Source organism: Anabrus simplex, chromosome 1, assembly GCF_040414725.1.
Source record: "Anabrus simplex isolate iqAnaSimp1 chromosome 1, ASM4041472v1, whole genome shotgun sequence".
Taxonomy (NCBI): domain Eukaryota; kingdom Metazoa; phylum Arthropoda; class Insecta; order Orthoptera; family Tettigoniidae; genus Anabrus; species Anabrus simplex.
This window is the reverse complement of record NC_090265.1, coordinates 288632828-288659113: the sequence shown is the minus strand read 5'-3', so window position 1 is coordinate 288659113 and position 26286 is coordinate 288632828. Positions and strand designations below refer to the sequence as shown.

The 26286-nt window shown below is 40.4% G+C and overlaps 1 protein-coding gene across 2 annotated transcripts in view; it reads right to left on the bottom strand.

Moving 5' to 3' along the window:
- Positions 1-26286, bottom strand: part of Cdc2rk (cyclin-dependent kinase 10) — a 214981-nt gene that overhangs the window by 142085 nt on the left and 46610 nt on the right. For both annotated transcript variants that reach the window (XM_067142389.2, XM_067142388.2), the window contains exon 3: positions 613-685. In XM_067142389.2, the coding sequence (XP_066998490.1) occupies positions 613-685 (73 nt within the window). The remainder of the gene's footprint in view (positions 1-612; positions 686-26286) is intronic.

The window sequence follows — 26286 nt, the reverse complement described above, 5'->3', positions numbered from 1 at the left end:
ACAGTATATATGACCCTGTGGAGAAAGGATGTCCCAATATCTTAAAGCCCCCAGGAATTGGGCTACCTGTTGGTCCATGGATATAAAGAACATCCTTATCTGCCACCTGGGGTCATGCTCTGAAGGGGTCGATTCCCCTATTTATTATAGCAAGTTAACCCCACTTACTAAGGGAGATGTTATTTGCAGAACTCTACTGTGAGGCACAACAATCTTCTGTCAACAGTTGTGAAGATCTCTGGCAATGCCTTTTTGCAAGCATGGAAGATTACAACCACAGAGACCAAAAAACTAACCAGAAGTATGCCAAGTATGTTTTGAGCAGCAATCAGAGCAAAAGGAAGACACATAGACGAGCACAGAGCTTGAACGATGTAGCTCTAAAAGGCATAGTTTTCCACTATTTGAAGCATAAATTGCTTTATAGTGGGTCAGTTTGTGTGTGATGGATGCCTATGTTTATATTTTTGTTTAAAATACATATGTGTAATTTGAAATATCTCTAATCTGTTGTCTAATAAATCAGAAGAACTGGAGTTTTTCAGGTGAGTTTAAACTTTTTGATGTTAGTGTATATTAATATGTAAATATTCCAAATGAGATATAACTTACACACAATACCATAAGTTCCTTCACCAATGCGATTCAGTTTCTCAAATTCGGAAACAAAGCGGCAGCGTCCCAACTGAAAGATAATATATCTGATTAATACCTCAGATCAAAAGTTGACTTAAAACATAGAATATACTATCTCTCACACAGCTAAAAAGTCTTTTCTGAAATCAATAACAGTCACATGGACATTTCTTTATGTCCAGCTCAAGGTTCTACAGCCTTTAGTCAATATCAAAACACAAACAAATTTAAGTATGTATCATTAACCTACACATTTCTGAAGAAATTTGATAGTCAGTCCAATTTACCATCCCCAGGGCTACAAAAGGTTGCAGAAAATTCCTATTAAACAATATATTAGAGAAACTGATGTTTAAATGTGGCATGTATAGAGGTGGTTATTGTTTTAATGGTGATGCTCGTTGTTTAAAGGGGCCTAACATCGAGGTCATCGGCCCCTAATGGTACGAAATGAAATGACAACAAAAAGTTCAAAAAATCCACTGACCAAAATTAAAAATAAAAATTCATGAAAAATGAATGGATGGACAGGAACCCAACAAAAACAAATAACAAACAAACGAACGAACAAACAAACAAACAAACAAACAAAACAGTGGATCAGACTCAAAAAAAGATCAGAAATAAAAGTATTACTGACCAAGGGACCACTCATAAAGCACGATGATGCTTGATGTCTAAAGGGGTGCAAAATCCACGTCTAAGGTCCCACAGAATGGTACATGTCGCGAGTAAAGTAGAACCATGGTATTTGTCATGTTGGGGTACTAATCAAAAGTAGCGAAGACTCACGGTGTTCCACACAAGATGGTACTACTCACAAGTATTGTACTTCGTACAGGTAACGCAGACCTATGGTGTTTCTCACACAATGGCACCACTCATAGCCAACGCAAACCGATGAGTTTCCTCACCTAGGTGTACTAATCACGGGTGCCGGTCCCACGGGCCCCGTGGTGTTCCTCACATAGTGGGTACTAATCACAGGCAACGCAGACCCATGGTGTCGCTCATATAGTGGTACAGCTCACAGGCTACGCCCAGCCCGCGGTGTTGCTCACATGGGTACGACGCACGGGTACTGGAAACCCACAGGGGAACCACTCTCTGTTGCTACTAATCACAAACCTATTTCGTACCTAATATGGTGGTACTACTCGCAAGTTCAGCCAACCCATGGTGTTCCCCGCGTGATGGTACGAATCAAAAGTAGTTCCATGGTTCTAATTCAATCAACCCTTGGTCGCCCCTTTTAGTCGCCTCTCACGACAGGCAGGGGATACCGCGGGTGTATTCTACATGGGCGTCCCCCACCCGCAGAGGGTAGTGTGTTTGGTCCACGAGAGGTATTTTATTTCCCTCAAGTCCGCCGGCAAGCTGGTTAGGACCCCCCTATCCGCCACCTGGGACGTGCCACGTGGGAGTATCACCTAACCCCCTGCTACGCCTGCGTACCAGGTTCGTGGGGTTATTGTTTTAAGAGGAAGTAACAACTAGGCAACTATCCTCCATTAATACTAATTAGAAGGGAAAAAATGGAAGAGATCCGACACTTCTCAAAATTAAGGTATCGGCCAAAGAAAGACAAGGGCCACAAAAGGCATAAAAATGAAAAGACTCCTTAGGATTTGCAAGCCTAATACTGCCAGGGTCAGAAGTTAACCAAGAAAGGTCGGATATGATAGATGAAAGTGAGGAGCCTAGCACAAGTAAATTAAAACAAAGCCAGTACTCAGCTAAGGACCCTGTGATGACTAACCCATGCTCCGAAGTTAAGAACCCCTGGGGCTCCTTTTAATTGCCTCTTACAACAGGCAGGGGTTAAGATAGGTGTTATTCTACCACCCCCCACCCACAGGGGGTGCATGTATAGAGGTCAGGAGATCTATGTAAGGACTAGAAAACATCAGGTAACTTTTGAGACAAATTCTTACTGACAATGTAAAGACTAAAAATTCAGCTACCAGTACCACTAAAATCTTATTTTCAATTTTTTTCAATTTTTTATATTTCTTCATTAAAAAGTATGTTTATACTACTCAATCCAGAAAGTTGTACTAGCCTGTTATTATATAATCAGTATTTTTTAGGGGAATATTTCAGATATGACTCAACAGCTCATACAAATTATACGAATTGTATAAGCTTCACAAATTTGTCAAATGACTTACTGAATCCACTCAAGTGCACCATACAACCTGTATTCAACGCAATGTTTCACAAGGCCATCATAGGAATGTGAAGGAAGATGTCGGTTCTTACTTAATAGATAATTTCACTTTGTCTTTACATATTCTATGGGATTCAAGGCTTAGAGCTTGAGAGATCCAATCATGCCATTCAAATGCATTTTGGTCAGGAAACCATCCTGAAACTTGGCTGGTTAGATCCTGGCTCTGTCCGGTGGTATTTAGAAGGGCTCAAATACCTCAGCCTCGTGTCGGTAGATTTACTAGCCCATAAAAAACTCCTGCAGGACTAAATTCCGGCACGTCAACATCTCCGAAAATCATAAAAGTAGTTAGTGGGATGTAAAGCTAATATCATTAGTATTTTATTATTCTTCTTCTACTTTTATTCCTCTCTTCTCTACACTCTCCTTCACCGTCTCCATCCCCCTCTTTCTCAGACTTCCCCATTGTCTTCCTCACTATTATTTTCTCCATAAATACTTGCTTTGGAACTCTATCCTCTTCCATTCTCATCACATGTCCACAACATTTCAGCTTAATGGTCTCTATCTTGTCTTGCAGTTTAGGGAATCCAATTAATTCTCTCTCTGATTTCTATGTTTCTGATTTCATCTCAAATAGTTTAACTTTATAGGATTTTAATGCAGCAAATGTCTTCTTAAACATTACAGTCTGCTCATTTGCAATTTATCCGCAGTTTTCAATTACCCATGGTTTTCCAAGCCCCAATTAGCATCGATAATCGAGAGTCTACTGTACCTCTACCAGGTTTAAACCCATGATCTTGGAATTTGAACATGGAAAATATATCATACTTCAAACTCACAATACATTAAGGAGAAGACGAGACATCACAATGCAGAGGAAGATTAAGCATCTAGAAGAGAGTAAGCAAGAGGGGTGAGGCGATGATCAATTTCCAAAACTTTTCTCCACGGTGGCATTCATAAACAAAGAGGGACCTTGTTAAACTCTACTTCTGAAAAAATGAATCATTCTCCTTTTTGAGATATGGAGGCACAAGGTTTGAACAAATCAATGATTGGAGTTAAGATCTTTCAAACTATTAAAATTTTTCCATAATGCCTTAAACTCCACATATCTCTTTACTAACTGAATCTCAAGAATTGGCAATGGGATTTTATACCTTAAACTTTCACTCCTAACACGGAGAAAGCTTGCCGAGTGTGATGTCACATTCATTTATAAGAGGAATTGGTGACTGGAATTCATTCACCAAGGGAGATGTTCAATAAAATTCCAACTTGGAAATCATTTAAGAGAAATCTAAACAACTGATTGAGAATCTACCACATGGGCAACAGCCCTTAATGCAGGTCAGTAGTGAACTCGATCCCCCCCCACATAAAGAGGTAGCAAAGCGACGCAGAGGAACGATGAAAGTAGATCGTGATTGAAACTGACACAAAACAGTCAGTAGCTGAACTTGGCTTCCAATACCAATAAGACCAAGTATAGGAAGCAACACTAAAATCGATACACATATATTACGACAGGGATAATCTTAATTAAAAGGGGGTTTATTCAAATGAAAAGGAAGCACATAATAAAAACTGCCTTACCCTCATAATAGAGAAGAAAAGAATACTAAGGAGTACGTTACTTACGTATAACATCCAGGGACATCAGAATATGTATGGTTGAGCTACATCAGGGAAATCTCTCTCTTTCATCCCCCTTTTAATTTTTTACAATATTATCAGAATGAAATATGAATGCCAGCGAATTAAGAAGTCGCCTCTCTCATGCAAAAAGGCTATTACAACAGGGTATTAGAATATTCCCCCTTTAAATTTTTGGGCCAATGAAGTGACCTCGAATCAAAGTGTTTTCCTCCTTACCACATTTTTTTTTGTGGCGACAATTCCCAAAGAGAAAATCTATTATCCTTCAGGCACAAAGAAAACATATTATCAAAAGAGAAGTAAGGTGAGGGTAGGTGGGCGAGGCAAGGAAGTACGCACAGAATATATACACGAAGAAAACAAATTTAAAATTTCCATGGGTACCTTCAAAATACACAAATGAAATTAAAAGATGGCAGAGCCAAAAATAATACGAGAGAATGGATGGGTGAGCCAGAAACAAGAATGAAATAACAAAAGATACTGGAAACTGGACATCCAAAAGGCAATGCAGATCCAGATAACAAACTCGTTCACACGAATACATAGAAACGTAGGGCAGAAAAACAAGTCAGTAAAGCATGTTGTAATAATTCACAACAAGTACTGTATAATCAAAACAACCAATTTGCTCATGAATCCAGTCTGGTAAAACAAACACAGAACCAGGCCAATAGGGAAAATGTGCATCACACCAGCAACAACGTATCACGCAATCAAAACCCTTGTTATCAGTACACATCCATACCACACACCACGAGTGGACATGAATAGTACAGAGTAGACGAACAAGAAAACACCAAAGGGTGTCGGAATCGAGCAAAATATAGAATGCCCATGCGTACAAAAAATAGGTCTCCACACATGTATACATACATACGAACCAATCAAACTGAGCAGAAAACATAACAGGATCTACATTGTCCTTGGTTTCCAAACAGAACATAAAAATTGGCAGACATACGAGAATATAAGATCAATGAGAAACAAGTCTGCATTAAAATTAATCATCATCATCATTTCACAGTTCCAGTTCCCCAGGTACTGTTAATGAGCCTCCTCCATTCCATTCTATTCATGTACGTCTTCTTCTCCATGATGTCTGCTATTGTTGATCCCCTGTCTTTGATGTCCATCTTAATGTCTATCCAACGTGTTCTAGGCCTTCCCACCATTCTTCTTCCTGTCACCTCTCCCTCCAGGTTCAGTCTGGCCATTCTTTCTGGTTCCATCCTCATCACACGTCCGAACCACCGTAGTCTAGAATTGCTGACTCGATCTGGCAGGCATGTCTTTATACCACTTCTCTTTCGCACCTCCTAATTCCTTATCTTGTCCAACTTGGTCTTTTTGTATACTGGACCTCAGGAACTTCATCTCTGAAGCCTGTAGCCTTGACAAGTCTTGTGAGGTTAGAGTGCATGTCTCAATACCATACGACAATATTGGTACAAAGTAGCTGTTGAACATGGTTAATTTTGCCTTCTTTGGAACTTTGGTATCCCAAAGAAGTGTCCTCACTTGTTGGTAGAAACGGGAACACTTTTGCACCCTGTTATTTATCTCCTTTGCGAGCAAGCCATCGCTACAGATTATGCTGCCGAGATAGGAGAAGCTTTCTACACATTCCAACAGTTGGTCTGCTAGTGTGATCCTTGCTGAATGACCCTCTCTGCTCACTACCATCACTACGGTCTTAGTCATGCTGATCTTGAGGTTGAATGCTTCGAACAATAACAGCCGTTAGCTGTTGATAAATAGTTGTGTCAAGGTTTCATAGTACAGGGCTTAGTAGCAGTGGTCTATTTTGAATTTTTAAATATTACATTTTTCAGAATGTTAAGAAATACATTCCAGCGATATGAGAATGGCTAAATTAGACCTTATTCGCAAATAATGTCGTAAAATTGAAAAAGTCTTTGGCTCGTGATATTTGCCTTGTAAAAATACTTGATGATTTAATATTTGGCTTAGTCCATAGTGAAGAGATCAAATGTTAAAGTAAAACAACAACTTGCTTCGAGTATCATGACTTAAAATAAGCCTTCATTAGTGTTGTTAGTGAAGTGAAGTTGTAAGTAGCACAGCTTGATGGTGTTGGTGCGTGCTGAATGCTAGCGTGTTGGTCAAAAGGGACATCTAATGTGTGATGGATGGTGTGAATGCCAAGCGTGTGTAGACTGTCTATGACTGAGAAAAATATATTATTAAACTTATTGTTCAAAAGAAATGAGCTAGCAGTAAAGATGAGTAAATGTCAATATCACACCCACACAAATGATGTATAACACCATCACAGAAATAATTTCTTTGTTCAATCACTTAATGCACTCAAAAGCCTTTAAAAAAACAATGGATAACATTTTAAAGATAAGCAAGTTCTATCACTTCACCACAATTCAGTCCAACACAAAAAAAGAAAAAAAACCTGTATAAGGAAAACTTTAACCTTCAAAAAACAGGATTAATTTGTAAATAGTACCACAGCAACCATCATCAATCCTTCACACCATAATTTTCACCTTTTCCCAAGATAAACACAAAACAAAAAAAATTCATGACACCAATAAATGTATCTATCAAAGATGACTTAAAGTTACAGAAACAGCAGCAACAAATGTAAATAAATTTAGAAAAAACCACAATTCTAATAATATTATTACAGACCTCTTCACACATGATGCCATCATGGCCACCAAAACAATAATTAAAATAGAACAAATACGCAACCCCAGAAAAACTTAAAAGCAACCAAAAATAGCAAAATAATAATTAAAGGAAAATAATTATCTGATGGATAATAAGAACAAGAAGTCTCTCAAAGGAACCGAGAGTTTCACAATACCATATTTAAAACGATAGGATAGAAAAGCTGTGTCAGAAACCTCAGTTGCCATTTCCTTTTTCAAAACTGGCCAAGAATAAACAAGAGAGCAGATAAAAAGGACAAGGCTAGGCAAAAATAAAGAACGACGAATATGAGAGCAAGAGTCCCCATCTGTCTACAAAGAGATCAGTTGTTCGATAATACAATAGAATGCAGGCGCGATACATGCTAAAGAAGGGAAACAGTATAATGAATAGTAAGGGGTGGTTGAGTAGTGATCGACTGCTTGTTTTTACCTTTATTTATAAGATAATCAGAGTGAACCAAACTTGCCTACTTCCCTGTATAGCAAAATGACCCTCAATTCAGTAAAACACTCACATGCCACCATCTAGCACCAACTCTATACCAAGATTCATCACATATAAATATTCTCTAAAAGAGCAATATTCCACTGAAGCTCAACTTGTAGGATTTCAGCAAGATATAGCAGATATCCTGGATTCAGGAGGCCAAATGGACTGTATTGCGATTGACCTATCTAAGGCATTTGATAGGGTAGATCATGGAAGACTACTGGCAAAAATGAGTCCTATTGGACTAGAAAAAAAAGAGTATCTGAATGGGTAGCTATATTTCTAGAAAATAGAACTCAGAGAATTAGAGTAGGTGAAGCTTTATCTGACCCTGTAATAATTAAGAGGGGAATTCCTCAAGGCAGTATTACTGGACCTTTATGTTTTCTTATATATATATATATATATATATATATCAATGATATGTGTAAAGAAGTGGAATCAGAGATAAGGCTGTTTGCAGATGATGTTATTTTGTACAGAGTAATAAATAAGTTACAAGATTGTGAGCAACTGCAAAATGACCTCGATAATGTTGTGAGATGGACAGTAGGCAATGGTATGATGATAAACGGGGTTAAAAGTCAGGTTGTGAATTTCACAAATAGGAAAAGTCTTCTCAGTTTTAATTACTGCGTTGATCAGGTGAAAGTTCCTTTTGGGGATCATTGTAAGTACCTAGGCGTTAATATAAGGAAAGATCTTCATTGGGGTGATCACATAAATATGATTGTAAATAAAGGGTACAGATCTCTGCACATGGTTATGAGGGTATTTAGGGGTTATAGTAAGGATGTAAAGGAGAGGGCATATAAGTCTCTGGCAAGACCCCAACTAGAGTATGGTTCCAGTGTATGGGACCCTCACCAGGATTACTTGATTCAAGAACTGGAAAAAATCCAAAGGAAAGCAGCTCGATTTGTTCTGGGTGATTTCTGACAAAAGAGTAGCATTACAAAAATGTTGCAAAGTTTGGGCTGGGAAGACTTGAGAGAAGGGAGACGAGCTGTTCGACTGAGTGGTATGTTAATTATTCAATTGCATTGAATAGGTTGATCCTAATAAACTTTAGTAATATTTTTTAAACTAAGTGGTATGTTCCGAGCTGCCAGTGGACAGATGGCGTGGAATGACATCAGTAGACGAATATGTTTGAGTGATGTCTTTAAAAGTAGGAAAGATCACAATATGAATATAAAGCTGGAAAAGAGGACAAATTGGGGCAAATATTCTTTTATAGGAAGGGGAGTTAGGGATTGGAATAACTTACCAAGGGAGATGTTTAATAAATTTCCAATTTCTTTGCGATCATTTAAAAAAAGGCTAGGAAAACAACAGATAGGGAATCTGCCACCTGGGCAATTGCCCTAAATGCAGATCAGTAGTGATCGACATGATTGATGTAATTCACAATATAGGATTCACAGTGATACGGAGCATATACCAACATTATTCAGATACAAGATGAACTGTTATTTTTAATTTCAGAATGGCGCTATATGGTTATCACTCTTATCAGGCGTAAAGGATACCAGAATGCCAGAATTTTATCCAGAAAGGTATTTATATAACTGATCAGTAATTTGATGATGATGATGATGATGCTTGTTGTTTAAAGGGGCCTAACATCGAGGTCATCGGTCCCTAATGGTACGAAATGAAATAACAAAAAATTCAAATTCATCCACTGACTAAAATAAAATAAAAAATGTCATGAAGAATGAATGGATGGACATGAACCATACAAAAAAAAAAAAAAACCAGTGGATCAGACTCAAAAAGAAGGTAGTTAATTAGAGTATTACTGACCAAGGGACCATTTATAAAGCATAATGATGCTTGATGTCTGAAGGGGTGCTAAATTCATGTCTAAGGCCCCACAGAATGGTACATGTCGCGAGTAAAGTAGAACCATGGTATATGTCATTTTGGGGTACTGATCAAAAGTAGCGAAGACTCACGGTGGTAAACACAAGATGGTACTACTCACAAGTATTGCAATTCGTACAGGGAATGCAGACCTATGGTGTTTCTCACACAATGGTGCCACTCATAGCCAACGCAAACCAGTAAGGTTCCTCACCTAGGTGTACTAGTCACGGGCGCCGGTATTCCCGTGGTGTTCCTCACATAGTGGGTACCAATCACAGGCAACACTGACCCACGGTGCCGCTCATATAGCGGTGCAACTCACAGGCTACGCCCAGACCCGCGGTGCTGCTCACATGGGTACAACGCACGGGTACTGGAATCCACCAGGCCAGGCTTTTTACTCAACTAATCACAAACCTATTTTGTCCTGTACCGTTTTCATCGTCCTGATAAAGGAATAAAGGTTGTCATACGACATTAAAAGTTTGCCATACACGGTAATAAGATCGCGAAGATTGCGTAATTGGGCCACACATCTGAAAAGAACGCATATATTAAATGAAATAGGCCGTGATTTCGGAATATATATATAATACAAGCGTGTAAAAACAAGAAGGCCATGCACGTGACGGCAAAGAGGTTTATTTGGCGAAATAAGTATGCCTAGATCACGGAGTGAAATGGAAAGTTATAAAGGATCCATGCGGCCGTGATAAAATAATAGAAGGTTTTTAAAATTGTTAAAAAAGAAGAAGTTGGTGAACAATAAAAAAATACGGTTACGCAAAGCTACGTAAATTTATCCAAGAGAAAAAAATAATCCTAGCATAAAGAAGAAGGGAGATATAGCAGTTATTACGGGCTGAAGAACTTGCACAGCGAAGAAACATTTAAATCACACCTATATTTGAAGAAATATCGTGACGGAAAACCAGAGCAAGTTGGAAAAATATCCGGACAGTAGTCAGAGTATAGACCGAAGGCCGTTACAAATAAATCAAGTCGAGTTTAACGCATTATAGGCTGATCAGCTGGACAAAAGAGATTTTTAGAAAGCTAACTTGATGATTTTTACCTGTTAAACTGCCGAAAGAAATTAACATTGAATTACTGTCTTAATAACCTTTATCAGAGATATAAACGAGATTATCATTTTCAAGAGTATGGATGTGAAACTAATTGCCATTTTGGAAATGTTTCTTTCGCATATGACTGACGGCTACAACATGAGAGGCTAAATCGGAGATGGAGCCGACTTTCCGACGGAAACCGCCCAGCTGTTGCTATTATCCCGGGTCCCAAAACTTCAACCTGATGGTGACGTAACGGAGGATGGAGACGACCTACACAGTCCTAAGATGACAACATCGAAGCCAAACCCAGTCATCTAACGTCAGTGATCGCAAGATAAGTTCCAAAGAGTTACTTTATTATCTTGAAATTAATGTGCAGTAAATGTAGTATTTATGTTTCTGTAGTGAACATTAGTATGTTGTTTTTACGTAGTTCTTCGTGATAAAATCTAAGTCGTTGCCATCTTTGCAATGAGATTGTCCTTGTTGATTTATTATTAAGGGAGTAGGTAGTTCTTCAGAGTTTACAATCAACGTCATAATATAGGAATGTTTATGATTGAATAAGGAAAGATTTAGAATGTGATTTTCAACCATTAAGGGATTCAAGCAACGTATATATATATAGAGACGTTTCCCAGATTTAATGTTTTTAAAGAAGGAAGTTAATTTCTGAGTAACTAATATCTGATTGCTGTTACGACGCGATGACATGTGAGTAGATAATAACTTGTTTAGCTTATATATGTGTTTCATTTTAAGGATAACGTGTTTATGTGTGTTATATATGAAATCTAACCCAAAAGTGTACCGTTGCAATACATTAATGAGATGATAAGATGATTTGCCGCCGTGTTGGAAATGATAAATGTTTACGTAGGGAAGTTATGATTTGAGTGGCATGAGGATATGGATTTACGAATAATTATTCGCTGAGATATGTTTATGGGAGTAAATAATGATATATTATGATAATTAATATTGGTAAATGGAGAGATAGATATGCTTATGGTTAATTTTGGCGGTAAATACGGAGTATTACTGGCCAATGGTGATGTTTGACTTATGCGGCAAAATATTTATATGGTAATGCAAGATACTGGGTTAGTGGTACACGAATACAATGAAATACATTGCAGATATCGTATTGGGTTACCGTAAACTGTCTTCATATTAAATATCCAAGTAAGAAATAAAAGAAGGGAAACTTGTTGTCTTCATAAATAATACATCAACGTTGTACTGAATATTATTTGGAGTTTGGTGTCGAGAATGTATTTAATTCATAGAACAATTCCATAATTTAAATCTCTATCAAAATTAGATAAAATAGGTTACCAAATGCATTCCTACGGAAACTTTTGACATCTGATTGAATATTGGTAAAACCATAAATCATGTTAGGTATAATTTTTATTGAACTACGATTATAATTATTCTTTACACGATACCTACATTTAATTTTAAGGTGTTATTTGAATATTTTAACCAAATGACATGGTCAAGGTGACCAATATTTCTCATTTAATGAACGATATATATTTGAAATAGCTATTTTGAGCTGATATATATTTGGAACTTATTTGCGATTGCTAACGTTATAACATCGAAAGAAATGCATCATAGTTACAGGATATCAATGTGATGATGATGAAAATAAGCATTTTTTTTTTAAAAAAGAATGAAACAAGAACTGATGGACTAAGATTTAACATATTTAATATGAAGTTTAATAAGGCTTGGGGACTTATTTTATTTTTAACCCAAAAATGTTATACTACGTTTTCAACAGTTAGAATATGTACTTTCAATGTATGTAATTAAGAGAATTAATCTTTTATCTTTGTGATACGCATAATGGATGCAAGAAGAATCATTGAATCAGATCGAAGATAGATTGAAATTTATTTTTTTTTATATAGAGAGGAGGAAGATGATTGATTTCATTAAATATTATCAGATTTTCTTTTATGATTTTAGAATCATGAAATAAATGATAGACTAGCAAATGTACCCGTGCTTCGCTACGGTATTCTACATTGTATACGGATATCGACGGAAATACTGTGCGTGCAGCAAATGAGATTGTTTTAAAATTGCATGTCTCTTAGCCTTATCCGAGAAATAGCATGGGGAGGTCCACCTACGATGTTTCCAATGTAAAGTGAGGGTTGCGGAGTTGTGATGATAACGCCAGGCTCACTTGCCTACTGCCATTCACAATCGAGTTGGCAAGTTTACATTATAATTGCAGGCCCTAATGCCTACTGCGCGGTCACAATCGATTTGGGGAGTTTTAGTTACAATGGTAGACCCATTTCCTACTTTCAGACAGGTTACAGTTGAGGAGTTTTTATTATAATACCAGGCAACTTCCCTAACACCAGTCAAAATTGAGTTGTGCAGTTATCATTATAATGACAGTCCCTTTTTACTGCTGCTAGCCAGCTTACTGCCAGTCACACGGAATTAGTGAGTTTCCATGAAAATAGCAGGCCACTATGCCTAATGCTAGTCAAATTTTAGATTGGAACATTTGTTTATAATGGCGGGCACCCTGGCCTAGAGCCAAACACAATAGAGTAGGGGACTTTCGAACAAAACTGCATGATCCCTTGCCTTCTGCAAGACAAATCGAAAAGTGAATTATTCATTAAAATGGTAGGCCCTCCTTACTAATGCCAGTTACACAGGAGTTGGAGAAGGACCCCATTCCTACTGCCAGCAGTCAAAGTCGGTGTAGGGAGTACTGATTACAATAGCAGACACATCCTTTCTCGATCGCTACAAATCGACATCAATGAATATATACAGATGGACATACGAAAGTATATGAATGTTTACAATATTGCAGACCTTCATTTACAGATTAACTGCTGCTAAACGGTACGTCACATCGACAAAGGATTGTACCGTAAGGCGCAGTATTTAGCGATCTAAATGGCTGGTCCTATGATATTTTCTCGCATCTAATCTACTCATGGGTCAGATTGAATCAGAAACGTTGAATAGGTTGAAATTTGTGTAAGATTATCTTACATTGCATTACTTTTCGGATAATTATGTGACATAGCATTTGGCTCACATATGGGTACTGGGTGGGCCAATGTTCGTGTAGAGTTTGATCATACTATCTTTCCTGTAAGTGATTGAAATGATATCACTCCGAATTGAAGGGACATTGTGCCATCTGTTTTGTGATACGACTTACCGTTTAGCCAAAAAATAGCTCAAAAGGAATGTCTGCACAGTCATTAAAATTGCCTCCATATTTCGATATCCTTGGGGGTAAAAAGTGAAAAATTTGAACATCTTGGAATTTTCCCGTCGGTTAGGGACCAAAAGCTATAATTTCACCAAATTTCAATTGTCTACCTCGTCTCGCAGGTTGTGCCGCCATCTTGATTTGGGGGGATCGGGGATAAAAATGAGGAAATTCCCGAAAATTTTTAAGCCCACGAAACCTATAGGTTATCGTTTTGGATATACTATACGACTGTGTTCTTATACTGAGCCCAAAATTTGAGCCCCCCCAGCGTGCCCCCTTCAGGGAATTTTGAGAATTTCCGATTTTTCTAGGGATCCTGGGGTCATCAGTTTCCCTCGTACCAAGTTTCAAATTTCTGAGATTTCTGGAAGTGCCTCATTAATTCACGTCTTTTTTCATTTTTAAATATTTATATATACATCGCTCCAGCCCGACTTGCTTTTATATATATAGATTATCCAATTTAGATGTTATTATTTTATGAGATAGGCTAATATCATTATGATATAAATAATTTTGGATTAATTCATTTAAAAAAATATTTTTATTTTCTTTTCTTTTCTTCGAATGATTGGACTTGATAGATTTGATATTGATTCTGGATGATGAATGGTATCGGTGGTAATTTATTTAAAAAGTAATGTGGTGTCTCAGTTGATCTCACGTAAAAATAGTACGGTTCGCATATGCAATTTAATTATCCCTGAGAGGTGTCGCGTGGCAAGTTAAGAAATATCATTTCAATAAATGTGATGGGAAAAATGAGGGTTACGACATCGCTAAAATTCTATGATGCGGTAACTGTTTATACAATGAGTATTTAAAGTGAGCATAGCTACCGACACAAAGCATCATTTATATTATATGCATTCATCCATTTAATGATCTTTAGAAGCGATTGATGGTTGAGGGGAGGATAGCCGGAGCAATTCTTAGGTCGCTCAATCTGGCGCACATATTAAAAATGGTTGCCCAATATGGTGCAAGAAAGAAACCCCCTCAGGATGGTGCAGTACCAATTTAGTGATACTACTCGCAAGTACATGCAACCCATGGTGTTCCACGCATGATGGTACGAATCAAGAGTAGTTTCATGGTTCTAATTCAATCATCCCTTGGCCGCCCCTAGTAGTCGCCTCTTACGATAAGCAGGGGATACCGCAGGTGCATTCTACATGGGCGTCCCCCACCCACAGGGGGTAGTGTGTTTGGTCCGCAAGAGGTATTTTATTTCCCTCAAGTCCGCCGGCAAGCCGGTTAGGACCCCCCTATCCGCCACTTGGGACGCGCCACGTGGGAGTATCACCTCTCCCCCTGCTACGCCTGAGTAGCAGGTTCGTGGGATTAGTAAATTAGATTCCAGTGTTTCTTCTCTCAGGTAGCCTTTAAGTTTGCCCAAGAAAACCCTGCAGATGGTTAGATTGAAACCTTACTTTCAAAAATGAGGCACATTCCCTCTGATAGATGATATAAGTTGACAGTAGATTGTACGAGTAATTTGTTTAAAATTTATTTCTGAACAGACTTGCAATACTGTTAATCAAAAAATTGTTAGTACAGCCACAAATTATTTTGATAGTTTTATTTATTCTCTTGTGTAATATACAAAAATGTCCGTATATAAAACTGGAACCTAGAACACCAAGTACACTGACTGACAGAGCAAATGCAACACCAAGAAGGAGTGGTCAGAACTTTATGCCAATTGCAGGGTAGACTGACGTCACTGAGGTATGCTCATGATGTGAAAAGCGCCGCTGTGCTGCGCACATAGCGAACGATAAATGGGACACGGCGTTGGCGAATGGCCCACTTCGTACCATGATTTCTCAGCCGACAGTCATTGTAGAACGTGTTGTCGTGTGCCACAGGACACGTGTATAGCTAAGAATGCCAGGCCGCCGTCAACGGAGGCATTTCCAGCAGACAGACGACTTTACGAGGGGTATGGTGATCGGGCTGAGAAGGGCAGGTTGGTCGCTTCGTCAAATCGCAGCCGATACCCATAGGGATGTGTCCACGGTGCAGTGCCTGTGGCGAAGATGGTTGGCGCAGGGACATGTGGCACGTGCGAGGGGTCCAGGCGCAGCCCGAGTGACGTCAGCACGCGAGGATCGGCGCATCCGCCGCCAAGCGGTGGCAGCCCCGCACGCCACGTCAACCGCCATTCTTCAGCATGTGCAAGACACCCTGGCTGTTCCAATATCGACCAGAACAATTTCCCGTCGATTGGTTGAAGGAGGCCTGCACTCCCGGCGTCCGCTCAGAAGACTACCATTGACTCCACAGCATAGACGTGCACGCCTGGCATGGTGCCGGGCTAGAGCGACTTGGATGAGGGAATGGCGGAACGTCGTGTTCTCCGATGAGTCACGCTTCTGTTCTGTCAGTGATAGTCACCGCAGACGAGTGTGGCGTCGGCGTGGAGAAAGGTCAAATCCGGCAGTAACTGTGGAGCGCCCTACCGCTAGACAACGCGGCATCATGGTTTGGGGCGCTATTGCGTATGATTCCACGTCACCTCTAGTGCGTATTCAAGGCACGTTAAATGCCCACCGCTACGTGCAGCATGTGCTGCGGCCGGTGGCACTCCCGTACCTTCAGGGGCTGCCCAATGCTCTGTTTCAGCAGGATAATGCCCGCCCACACACTGCTCGCATCTCCCAACAGGCTCTACGAGGTGTACAGATGCTTCCGTGGCCAGCGTACTCTCCGGATCTCTCACCAATCGAACACGTGTGGGATCTCATTGGACGCCGTTTGCAAACTCTGCCCCAGCCTCATACGGACGACCAACTGTGGCAAATGGTTGACAGAGAATGGAGAACCATCCCTCAGGACACCATCCGCACTCTTATTGACTCTGTACCTCGACGTGTTTCTGCGTGCATCGCCGCTTGCGGTGGTCCTACATCCTACTGAGTCGATGCCGTGCGCATTGTGTAACCTGCATATCGGTTTGAAATAAACATCAATTATTCGTCCGTGCCGTCTCTGTTTTTTCCCCAACTTTCATCCCTTTCGAACCACTCCTTCTTGGTGTTGCATTTGCTCTGTCAGTCAGTGTATATGTTGTTGTTTCTTTGCCAATTCCTGTTTGTCTGCCTGTTCCTCATGGATGTTTTGCATCATCAAATCAGAGTAAGTAAAATAAGGAATCATTCGGATTTTTGGTGCATAAGCTTAGTAATTTTTCTGCCAATCACACAAATGATTCCCTTTTTTGCTATTGGTTTCATAACACCACACCAACTACGACAGGTCTTATGGCAGTGATGGGCAAGGATAGGGTTAGGACTAGGAAGGAAGTAACAGTGGCCTTAATTAAGGTATGACCAGAGGGATTGTCTAACCGAGGCAATAAATGTGTGGTCGGATCACCCAGGAAGACATGGTTTCGATGTCCTGCCAGGAAGGCAAATCATGTAAGCTATATTTCCACTTCTGAAAATGAACATAGCCTCGTGGGTCACTCGGCCTACACAAAAAATGAGTACCAGGTTGATTCCTGGAGGCAAACCTGACCGGGCATAGGGCTAAACACTCCACCCCACTCTGTGCTAGGGTCGCAGATAGTGGAAGCCTTTACATTTCACTTCTCCAAGGACTTTCACGGCATGTATGGAAATGGCTTTGCTATGCCCAGCATTTTCCTGGTGTGAACATGGGAAACCATGAAAACCATCTTCAGGGCTGTTGACAGGATGGTTTCGAACCCACAATCTCTCGAATGCAAGCTCACAGCTATTTGGCTCAAACAGTGCAGCTAACTCACTTGGTACCATACAAATGAGGTATTATTATAAGGGCACCCATATAACTGATAAAGTAAGAAAACATAAATACCATCCTGGTCAAAAAGTTTGAGTAGGCCAACTTTATTTTAGTTTTTGAGCTAATTAATTTAGCATTCTCTCCCACAAAGCACCCTCTGTATCGGTTGATACAGTACCGTAAACTATATTTACACTGTTGGAAGCAGTCCCAAAAAGCTATTTCCAATATTGGGCAAGTATTTTCTCATCACACTGCAATATTTGTTCCATATCCTTTATCACAGGAAATATCAATAGAGATTATTCCAATTCTGGAAATAAAAAGAACCCTGTGGAGGATAGGATGGAAGAGTACGATGGGTGAGGAAACATTATTGATTGGCTTTTTTTTCTTTTCTTGATAATTTACAAACCAACAACAATGTACTGTACATGCCCACGCATTATCTTCTTGAAGAAATAAAGTTTTTCTTCAGAGCTCGGATATTGCTCCCTTACATTATCTTTGAAACATTGAAACACATTCAGACAACACCATCAATTAACAATTTATCCCTGGAAACAATTTTGTACATCATATTTGATTCAACTCTATGAGTTCCCTTTGATCTAGGAAAATGATGTTCCCCACTCAAAGTAATGAGTGAACATGGGTTTCATCACTGCACTTATAAAATCATGTTTCATCATCAGTCAAGATTCACTTAAGGATCATTTTGTACCCATTCGAGCAATCCACAAATTTTTGGCAGATCATAACATAATTTACACGTAAATTTGCAACAGGGAGGCCCAACAAAAGTTGATCATCTGGAGGGTATCCACTCTTGACCACTAAGACACGCCCCAGTAACTGGACATCAAACTGGATCACATCCCGACCTACAGGAAGCAGTGCAAACAACAAAAGGGCAACAACCATCCACAGAACAGTATCCTGCAAAAGTAGATGCACCCAACATGAGGAACAAACCCTCAGGTTCTGCATTCCATAAGCCTTGGGACTCTGTTTTGCAGAAGGACACTATGGGGAACCAGTTTGGGAAGCATCTGCTCATACCAAGTTAGTGGACATAGGCCTGAACGAGTCCACCCACACAATCAATGACTGACTGAGACTAACTCCAGTGCAGAGGATTACCCTCTTGCCAGTATCACACCTCCAGCCATTCCTCATGTTGTGGCAAGGGAAGTAGAGGAGCAAAACTTGAGGACCCCAGGCAACTGATGTTTAACCTCATAGTGACCACACACCCTACCTAGATCCAAAAGGAGCTTAATACAAGGACAGTGCCCCTGCAAACCAAACCAGAGATCCAGCATGTGTCAGTGTAAAAGGAAACAGCAGTAATTCAAAAAGGCTTCCTTCTGTCACAGGTGTAGAATGTGTTGGAAAGTGAAAAGTGTTTATTGAAGACTTTATTCGTAAACCTTCCGTAATACTTACTGTATGATCTGAAGTGTGGTGAGATGTTTTGTTTGTAACGACCTAACCTGTACAGTGTAATATTTGATAACATATTGTATTTGTAAATAGTAGAATTCAGTTCTATATTTACTGAAAGTGTCCAGAAAATTTGTGACGCAAATTTTTGAACAGGGTGTGTTGCCTTTTGTTGGTTATGTATTCTAGAAAGTATGTTCTGACTATTCTGGAAATGGAAGTTTCGGGATCGTGCGTATTCGAGAAAGTATGTTTAAGTTCGCGACTGAAGTAGGAGTTGTGATTGGTGAATCTGGGTGACGATAGGCGGGCTCATGCGTTCTGATTGGCTACTTCAAGACCAGGGTTTCCCGTATTAAGAGAGCGAGGCAGCAGTTCGTGGTCTGTCTGTGGTCTGTCAGCAGTCTATCTGGTTGTCCGAAGTTTTGACGTCGTCTCGCTACCGGGATGGGCCACCTTTAGGGTAAGCACTCTTGATTTCTGTTCCAGCTTAAATTTCCTGGAATGTTTGCTTGCCTTTCCATATACGAGTCTACCCTAACCTCACCTAGATTCGCCACTTAATTATTTATGATGCCTTAGCTTTTCAGCTGGGCTTGCCTGTTTATTTTCGAGGCATTCCCCGTTTCTTGTTTCGCTAAATATGTAAACTGTAGTTTAATATATTTTCCTTGGGGTTTTGCCTCTGATAGTTCCATGTCACTTGATGTACACCACAGTTTTTGAAAAGTACGTTTAACTTCACTGTAAATTATAATAGCATATTGCGTTTCTTCTTACTTACTAAACTGTATTGTACAACTGGATTTGCAACTAGATGTATAGTTCGTTTGAATCTTTGAACTTGTAGGAAGCTATTGTCAAAGAACGTGTATTAATAATTGGTGTGTGTCAGCTGAACATGTAGGTTGTATTTTATTATCGTTATGTGTCGGTACCTTCCGCATGGAGGAATTTGTTCGGAATTTATTTGTAAAATCCATTTGTAAAATAATATTTTGAAAATTAACCCATTCACATACCATTTAATTCAACTTATTTATGCCTTGGTGTACCATTTATTTTCCTTACTTCACATGATATTATCACTGACACTGAAAAAGCATATTTTACAGAAACCTAATGGGAGGAAATATTCAAACGATTGTCAGTTTTACTTTGTAAAGTCTGTATGTGTGTGGTAGATCATAAAACATTCATCTACGTGGAGCGCAACCTTGCACCGGTGGCATTCAAATGAAGATTCCTTCCTCAGACCCCGTGTCACACAGACTCTGCATCTCCGTGACGGGATAACCTTCTTTGTTGTTGGGGGTATTTTGGTTGGAAAGTGTCCCCAGTGCCTTCCCTGAAGTCTCAATGGTGTATTCCCAGGTCTTGGGCGTCCTCGTTTTGGATAGTCAGACAAGGTCACACTTGCCAACAGCTGTTCGGCCAAATTGATCCGGAAGCTGGTAAAGCCTACTCGCTTCTTGTCAGGGTTGAGGAGGCGATGAATGATGTTAGAATTAAGAAGTGCCATGTCTAGTATGTAGAAGTATATTTTTTTGTATCCTTTTACATACTTCCTCATCAAGGGGAATGGTGCGAGCCTCTGGTCATGAGAATCAACATCACCCATTCCACAGTTGTAGTCAACAATAAGATTGGGTCTGAACTTCTTCTTGCCATCATACTTCACCACTTCAAGGTAATCTGGCCTGCTATGTTGTGTAGAGAGCATGCGCACCACTTTCTTGTCCATCCATTTCACAGCCAAAACCCCATTACTGGAAACGAAGGTGAGTTCCCCCTTTTTCAGCTTTGTGCTGCTAAGTTCCTTGGACATGAACTTCCTATTTGGCCTCACTGTACCAACAGCATAAGTCTTATCATCCAGAAGATTTCTGAATAATGTTGGTGAACTGTACCAGTTGTCCATGTACAGCGTTCTCCAGCAACCCAAAAGCTCTCCGCACATTTCCATAACTACTTTTTCACTTGAAAGTAATCCCACTGTAGTTACTTCACTGCCATTCTCCTTCCCAGTATAAATTCTGAAGTTCCAACAGTACCCATTATTAGATGCACACACTTTGTATATTTTTATGCCAAACCTGGCTCTCTTTGATGGGTTATATTGTACGTATGAAAGCCTACCTTAGAACTTCATCAGACTTTCATCTATAGACACTTTTTTTCCAAGCTATAGACCTTTTGAAATCTATCTAAAAGTAAATCAAGCACAGGCCTTACTTTCCTAAGTTTATCACTAGCAGTTTCAGGGGCATCACTGGATTTGAACCTCTTGAAAGGCATGGTTTCTCCAAAAATTGGAGTCTCCATAACCCTGCGCTTAGACCAATTGTCTTGGAGTGAGGGCTTCTTATTTTGTGATGATAGGATGCACAGAGCAAAATGTGCCTTCATTTCATCCACAGATACAGGAAACCAGTGTTCCTCTTCATATGATATTACCCTATTTGTATCCTCGGCAGCCGATACAAGACATTTACTTGCGTAAGCATTTGTCTCTTTTGTTAGATGTTCCCAAAAGTCTGCTGTTAGAAATTCGTTCACAACTTGCAGTTCGTTAGGGCATTGTCCTAGGCGCCTTTGAACAACACTGTTTATTTCACCAGCTGCGATGCATGAATGATACTCTGGAGTATTACTTACGTGCTCCCAGTTCCATTCCCTATCGAGTGAAAGATGATTAGAAGCCGTTGGTGTAGCATCAGATGTAGGCCTAAAATTCAGTGTTACATTTGACGACAAAACAGCACTTTGTTCACCCCTACCAGCAATCACGTCGCTGTCACACGAACTACTTTCACTACATTCACTTCCACTAAATTCTTCATCGCTTATTTCAATATCAATGTCACTATCTTCTAAAAATTCCCTTATAATCGCTTCGTCACTCAACTTGGAAGCAGCCATGATTTCGCTTACGATGAGGTTGCTAAGCTACAGGTTATTCTTTCCACGGAATAACTGCACAGATGAGTTTATCGAATATATCAATGGAATAAAATAGTGCTTCCATCTGTCAAGAGTTTACCTTACTAATATCAAATCCTTTCACAAAGGAAACCGGCTTGGAGCGGGTCCGGAAATTAACACTACGCGCGGACGGAGAGATCCATCTTTGTACCGGAGTGCGATCGAGAGCCTGGACGGAGAGATCTGTCAAAGTACGTCAAGTGGTTAAGGATCACGGTTGATTATTTCTGAATCTGCGACCTAAGCCATATCCATGCCTTTGGTAGGTTCCCAGCCTCTTCCCTCCTTCCTAGTTTATTGTCATCTAGTTGGCCCTACTGATATTTACTAAAGTTGTTACTAGCGGAGATCCGCGTAGTTTCAGCTGATGTTTCACTGAGTCTGTAGTGGTTTTTGTTATTGTGTAGTTGCTCTTACCTTCCTCCCTTTATTGTGTTTAGTGTAACCACTGTAGTAGCGGTTAGATTTGGTAGCAGAGACAAGCGCTAGGTTGCGGACGAAGAAAAGTGAACAGTGATCATACCTAACATAAAACACCGTAAAAGTTGTGATTCGTGTATCACTTTAAATCTTGTTTCTACCCATCAGGATGGCTTGCGCTGTTCCTAATCCTTTCCATTTGAGAAAAAATGCTGAACTCGTTTATGAACGTATCCGAAAAATTAATCCAACAGGCAATGTCAGAGATGACACTAGCCTATTGAAACAGTTGCTAAACTTACCTATAACCACACCTGAGTTAACTACAGACGAGTTGCGTGACTCTTTGACGGTGATTAAAGATAAGTTAGCTGAATTTAACGCCATTATTGTGTCCTTTTGTGCTTCTAAGCCCTCGCATGACCAATTAGCGCAGGGTTAAGGGGCAGTTATTACATTACTTAGACAGAATTAAGGATTTGTTGTCTCCCAAATTGCCGGAAGTTGAGCGGCAGAAATGTCAAGCCTTACGAGTACAGTTGTCGAGAATTTTCGACAGAATCAGTGGTTTGCTTGAAGGCAATAAGTTAAATAACACAGTTTCTGAAATTCAAGTGTCCATCCCATCTGAAATGTGTGACAGTGTTAACTCTGGTGATGCATCTGTTGCTGCTCAAGTGTGCAATCTGACACCTAGTGCTGGTGTTATTCAAGAGTCTGAGGTGACTAATGCTGCCCTGGGATCTTCTGTTTCATTGTCTGGAACTAGGACACCTGTAACTCATTCTAATGATCCATCCCCTTTGCATGTTGGTATCCATACAAGTTTTCCTGTGCTAACTGGTAATTCTGTTGAGGCTCAGTGTCTGCCCTCTATTGTTAATCAGCCCGGTTCTGATGCTATGGTGCAAAACCACCCCCCCCCCCCCCTCCCTGTCTTAGTGCCACTGGTATCAAGTGCTGTTTTAGGTTGCATAACTTCTACACAACCGGTTAATGCCCTGATGGTCTGTCAGATTGGTGAGGACCTTTCACAAGTGAGGTTGTCTGCGCCCGTAACGTTGCAGGCTAACGTACCCTGTACTCCGTCCTTTTCACAAGGGCACCCGAATCAAAGGTACGATGCCTTAGTAACACTCCTGGACCAGTATAAGCTTTCCCAGGCACCCCCTACGCCTGTTTTTCCCCAGATTTTCTCTAATCTGCCTCACCCATTGACTACTGTGTTTAAGGGAGTCTCTACATTTTCAGCTAACTCCGTTGATGAGGTTATTTCCTTCCTTCGGTTCCTAACAGAGGTCAAGGATCAGGCAATAGTGTATAAGCTCAGTAACGATCACGTATTTCAAATTCTATACCCGCATGTATCTGGAGCTCTTTCTGAGTATATCGTCAGGGCCATTTCCGAAAGATTGTCTGTAGATCAATTTCATGCCCATGTGCTTGAATATTTCATTCCTGCTCGTGCCTTGTCTGCATTAGTGCAGAAGCACTGTTTCGGAGTACAGCATCTCAACGAGTCATTATCTGAATATGTTCAAGATATTAAGCTCCAAGCTAAGATTTTCCGGCTCCACTATTCAGAGGCCCAGATGGCTGCTAACATAATTGAAGGTCTCGCCCCGAACTATAGATCGTATCTGGCTCTTTCACCCCGACCAGCAACGTTCGCCCAGTTGGAAGCCGTTACAGTGTCTGCTGAAGGCATTCGATATGCTGACCAGTTACGCCTCGCATTAGCCCCACCTCCTATGAGCATGCCCTCTCCTTAGGATTCTAAAACCACCCCGTCACCTGCCTCCAACTCACATAATCCTCGTTCGTGCTTCAGTTGTGGCTCCACGGCTCATCTCAAGCGGGATTGTCCCAAGCTGGGGCATTAGGCAATGCGAAACCTGCAATGGGTAGAGACTCTTCCACCAGTACTTCTTGCCGTAACTGTGGATCAACTAGGCATTTCTCTAGGCAGTGCCCATGTAACACTTCTGACTCTGGACCCCCAGGCCATAGTAGTGCTAGATGACAAACCGCCAGTTCTGATGGTAAACCCCAAAACATGGCTTCTTGTCTTGTCTATCATGATTGTACCTTGGATGATTTACTTCATTTTGAGACTAATGATTGCTCCCAGTCTGACTCTGGTGTTCATTTTTTGCAATCTTGCAGGATTTCTGCCATACGTTCTTGTAAACTACCGTATGTATGCATAGAGGTAAATAATGAACCCGTCCGTGCATTACTAGACTCTGGGAGTAGTGTCAGCTTGATGAGTGAGACATGGTACGATTCTATGAAAACTGTTTGCAAGTTACCTACATTAGAACCCGTGTCCTTAACCTGCCATACTGCTAATTCCAATTCATTGAACATTGTAGGATCACTAGTGGTCAAGATTAGAGTTCGTGATTTCACCTGGAAAATGCCAGTACTCGTAGCAAGAGATTTATTCTGCCAATTCATATTGGGTGCCAATTTTATTGTTAAAACAGGCATGATTTTGGACCTGCAGTTCAACAGATTCCATTTTAAATTTTGTGCAAGAACCTTTGAGCTGTGTGATCTCTCCCCTATTCTGCCTTGTCACGTTAACGCTGTCCCTGAAGATACTGACGAACCCAAGGCTTTTGATTTTAATCACTTACCCGAAGAGCAGGCCAATCAACTTAGGAAACTCTGCGATAAGTTCCCTGATGTCTTCACCGACAGGTTAGGTGTCACCAATGTCTTAGAATACAAAATTGAGGTTACGGATAACATACCTGTTCACTCTCCTCCGTATCGGTTGTCACCTCCCAAAATGAGCCCTGAAGGCTCGCTGGCGGAGTGATACGCCCCTCCAAGTCAGCATATTCTTCTGCCATGTTTCTGGTCCCTAAACCGCAAGGTGGTTATCGGCCTGTAGTTTACAATCAGATGTTGAACCGTAAGGTAGTCCTCCAATCTGTCCCCCTTCCTGATTTGCACTCTTGTTTTTCTTGGTTCGCTAATGCAAAAATTTTCACCACCTTCGATTTAAATCAGGCCTATTACCAGATACCTCTTGCCGAAGAATCCAAGCATCTCACAGCATTTGTGACCGATTGGAACCTATATGAATTTGAGCGCGTCCCATTTGGCTTGGCGACTGGAGCGGCTGTCCTTACACAGTTACTGGATTATGTTTTATCTGACATTAAGTTCAAGTTTGTTTATAATTACCTTGACAATTTGGTGATCTTTAGCGAAACCTTCGAGGAACACCTTGTTCATCTCAACAAAGTGCTTGAAAGACTGCGTATAGCAGGTCTAACCCTCAAGGCAACCAAGGTTTCCTTCGCACAACCCCAGATGTCCTTCTTAGGCCATATTGTGTCGGGGAGGGGTGTCTCAATCGATCAGTCTCATACTGATGTAGATATTGATTCCCATAGGGAACCTAAAATATTTGTCCCGAATGAGTAAATGAGTGGCCCGAATGAGTGGCCTCCACGGTATGCACTAGCCTTGCGTCTTGGGTGGTGTGCTAAGTCCCAACTGACGAGCCTAACTTAGCACACGAGGGCGAAACGCAGGCAACCAAGAATGAGTTAGCTGGAAAATGTATAATGTCCAATAACGGACCATTATATTGGTATTACAGTCTCATACTGCCGCCATCCAGAATTTTCCCCCTCCAAAGGACGTCAAGGCTGTAGCCAGATTCATTGGCATGGTTAATTTTTTCAAAAATTCATTCCCAATTTTGCTGAACGTGCAGCCCCATTAAATGCCTTGAGAAGAAAGGATGCCAAATTTTTGTGGTGTGATGCCCA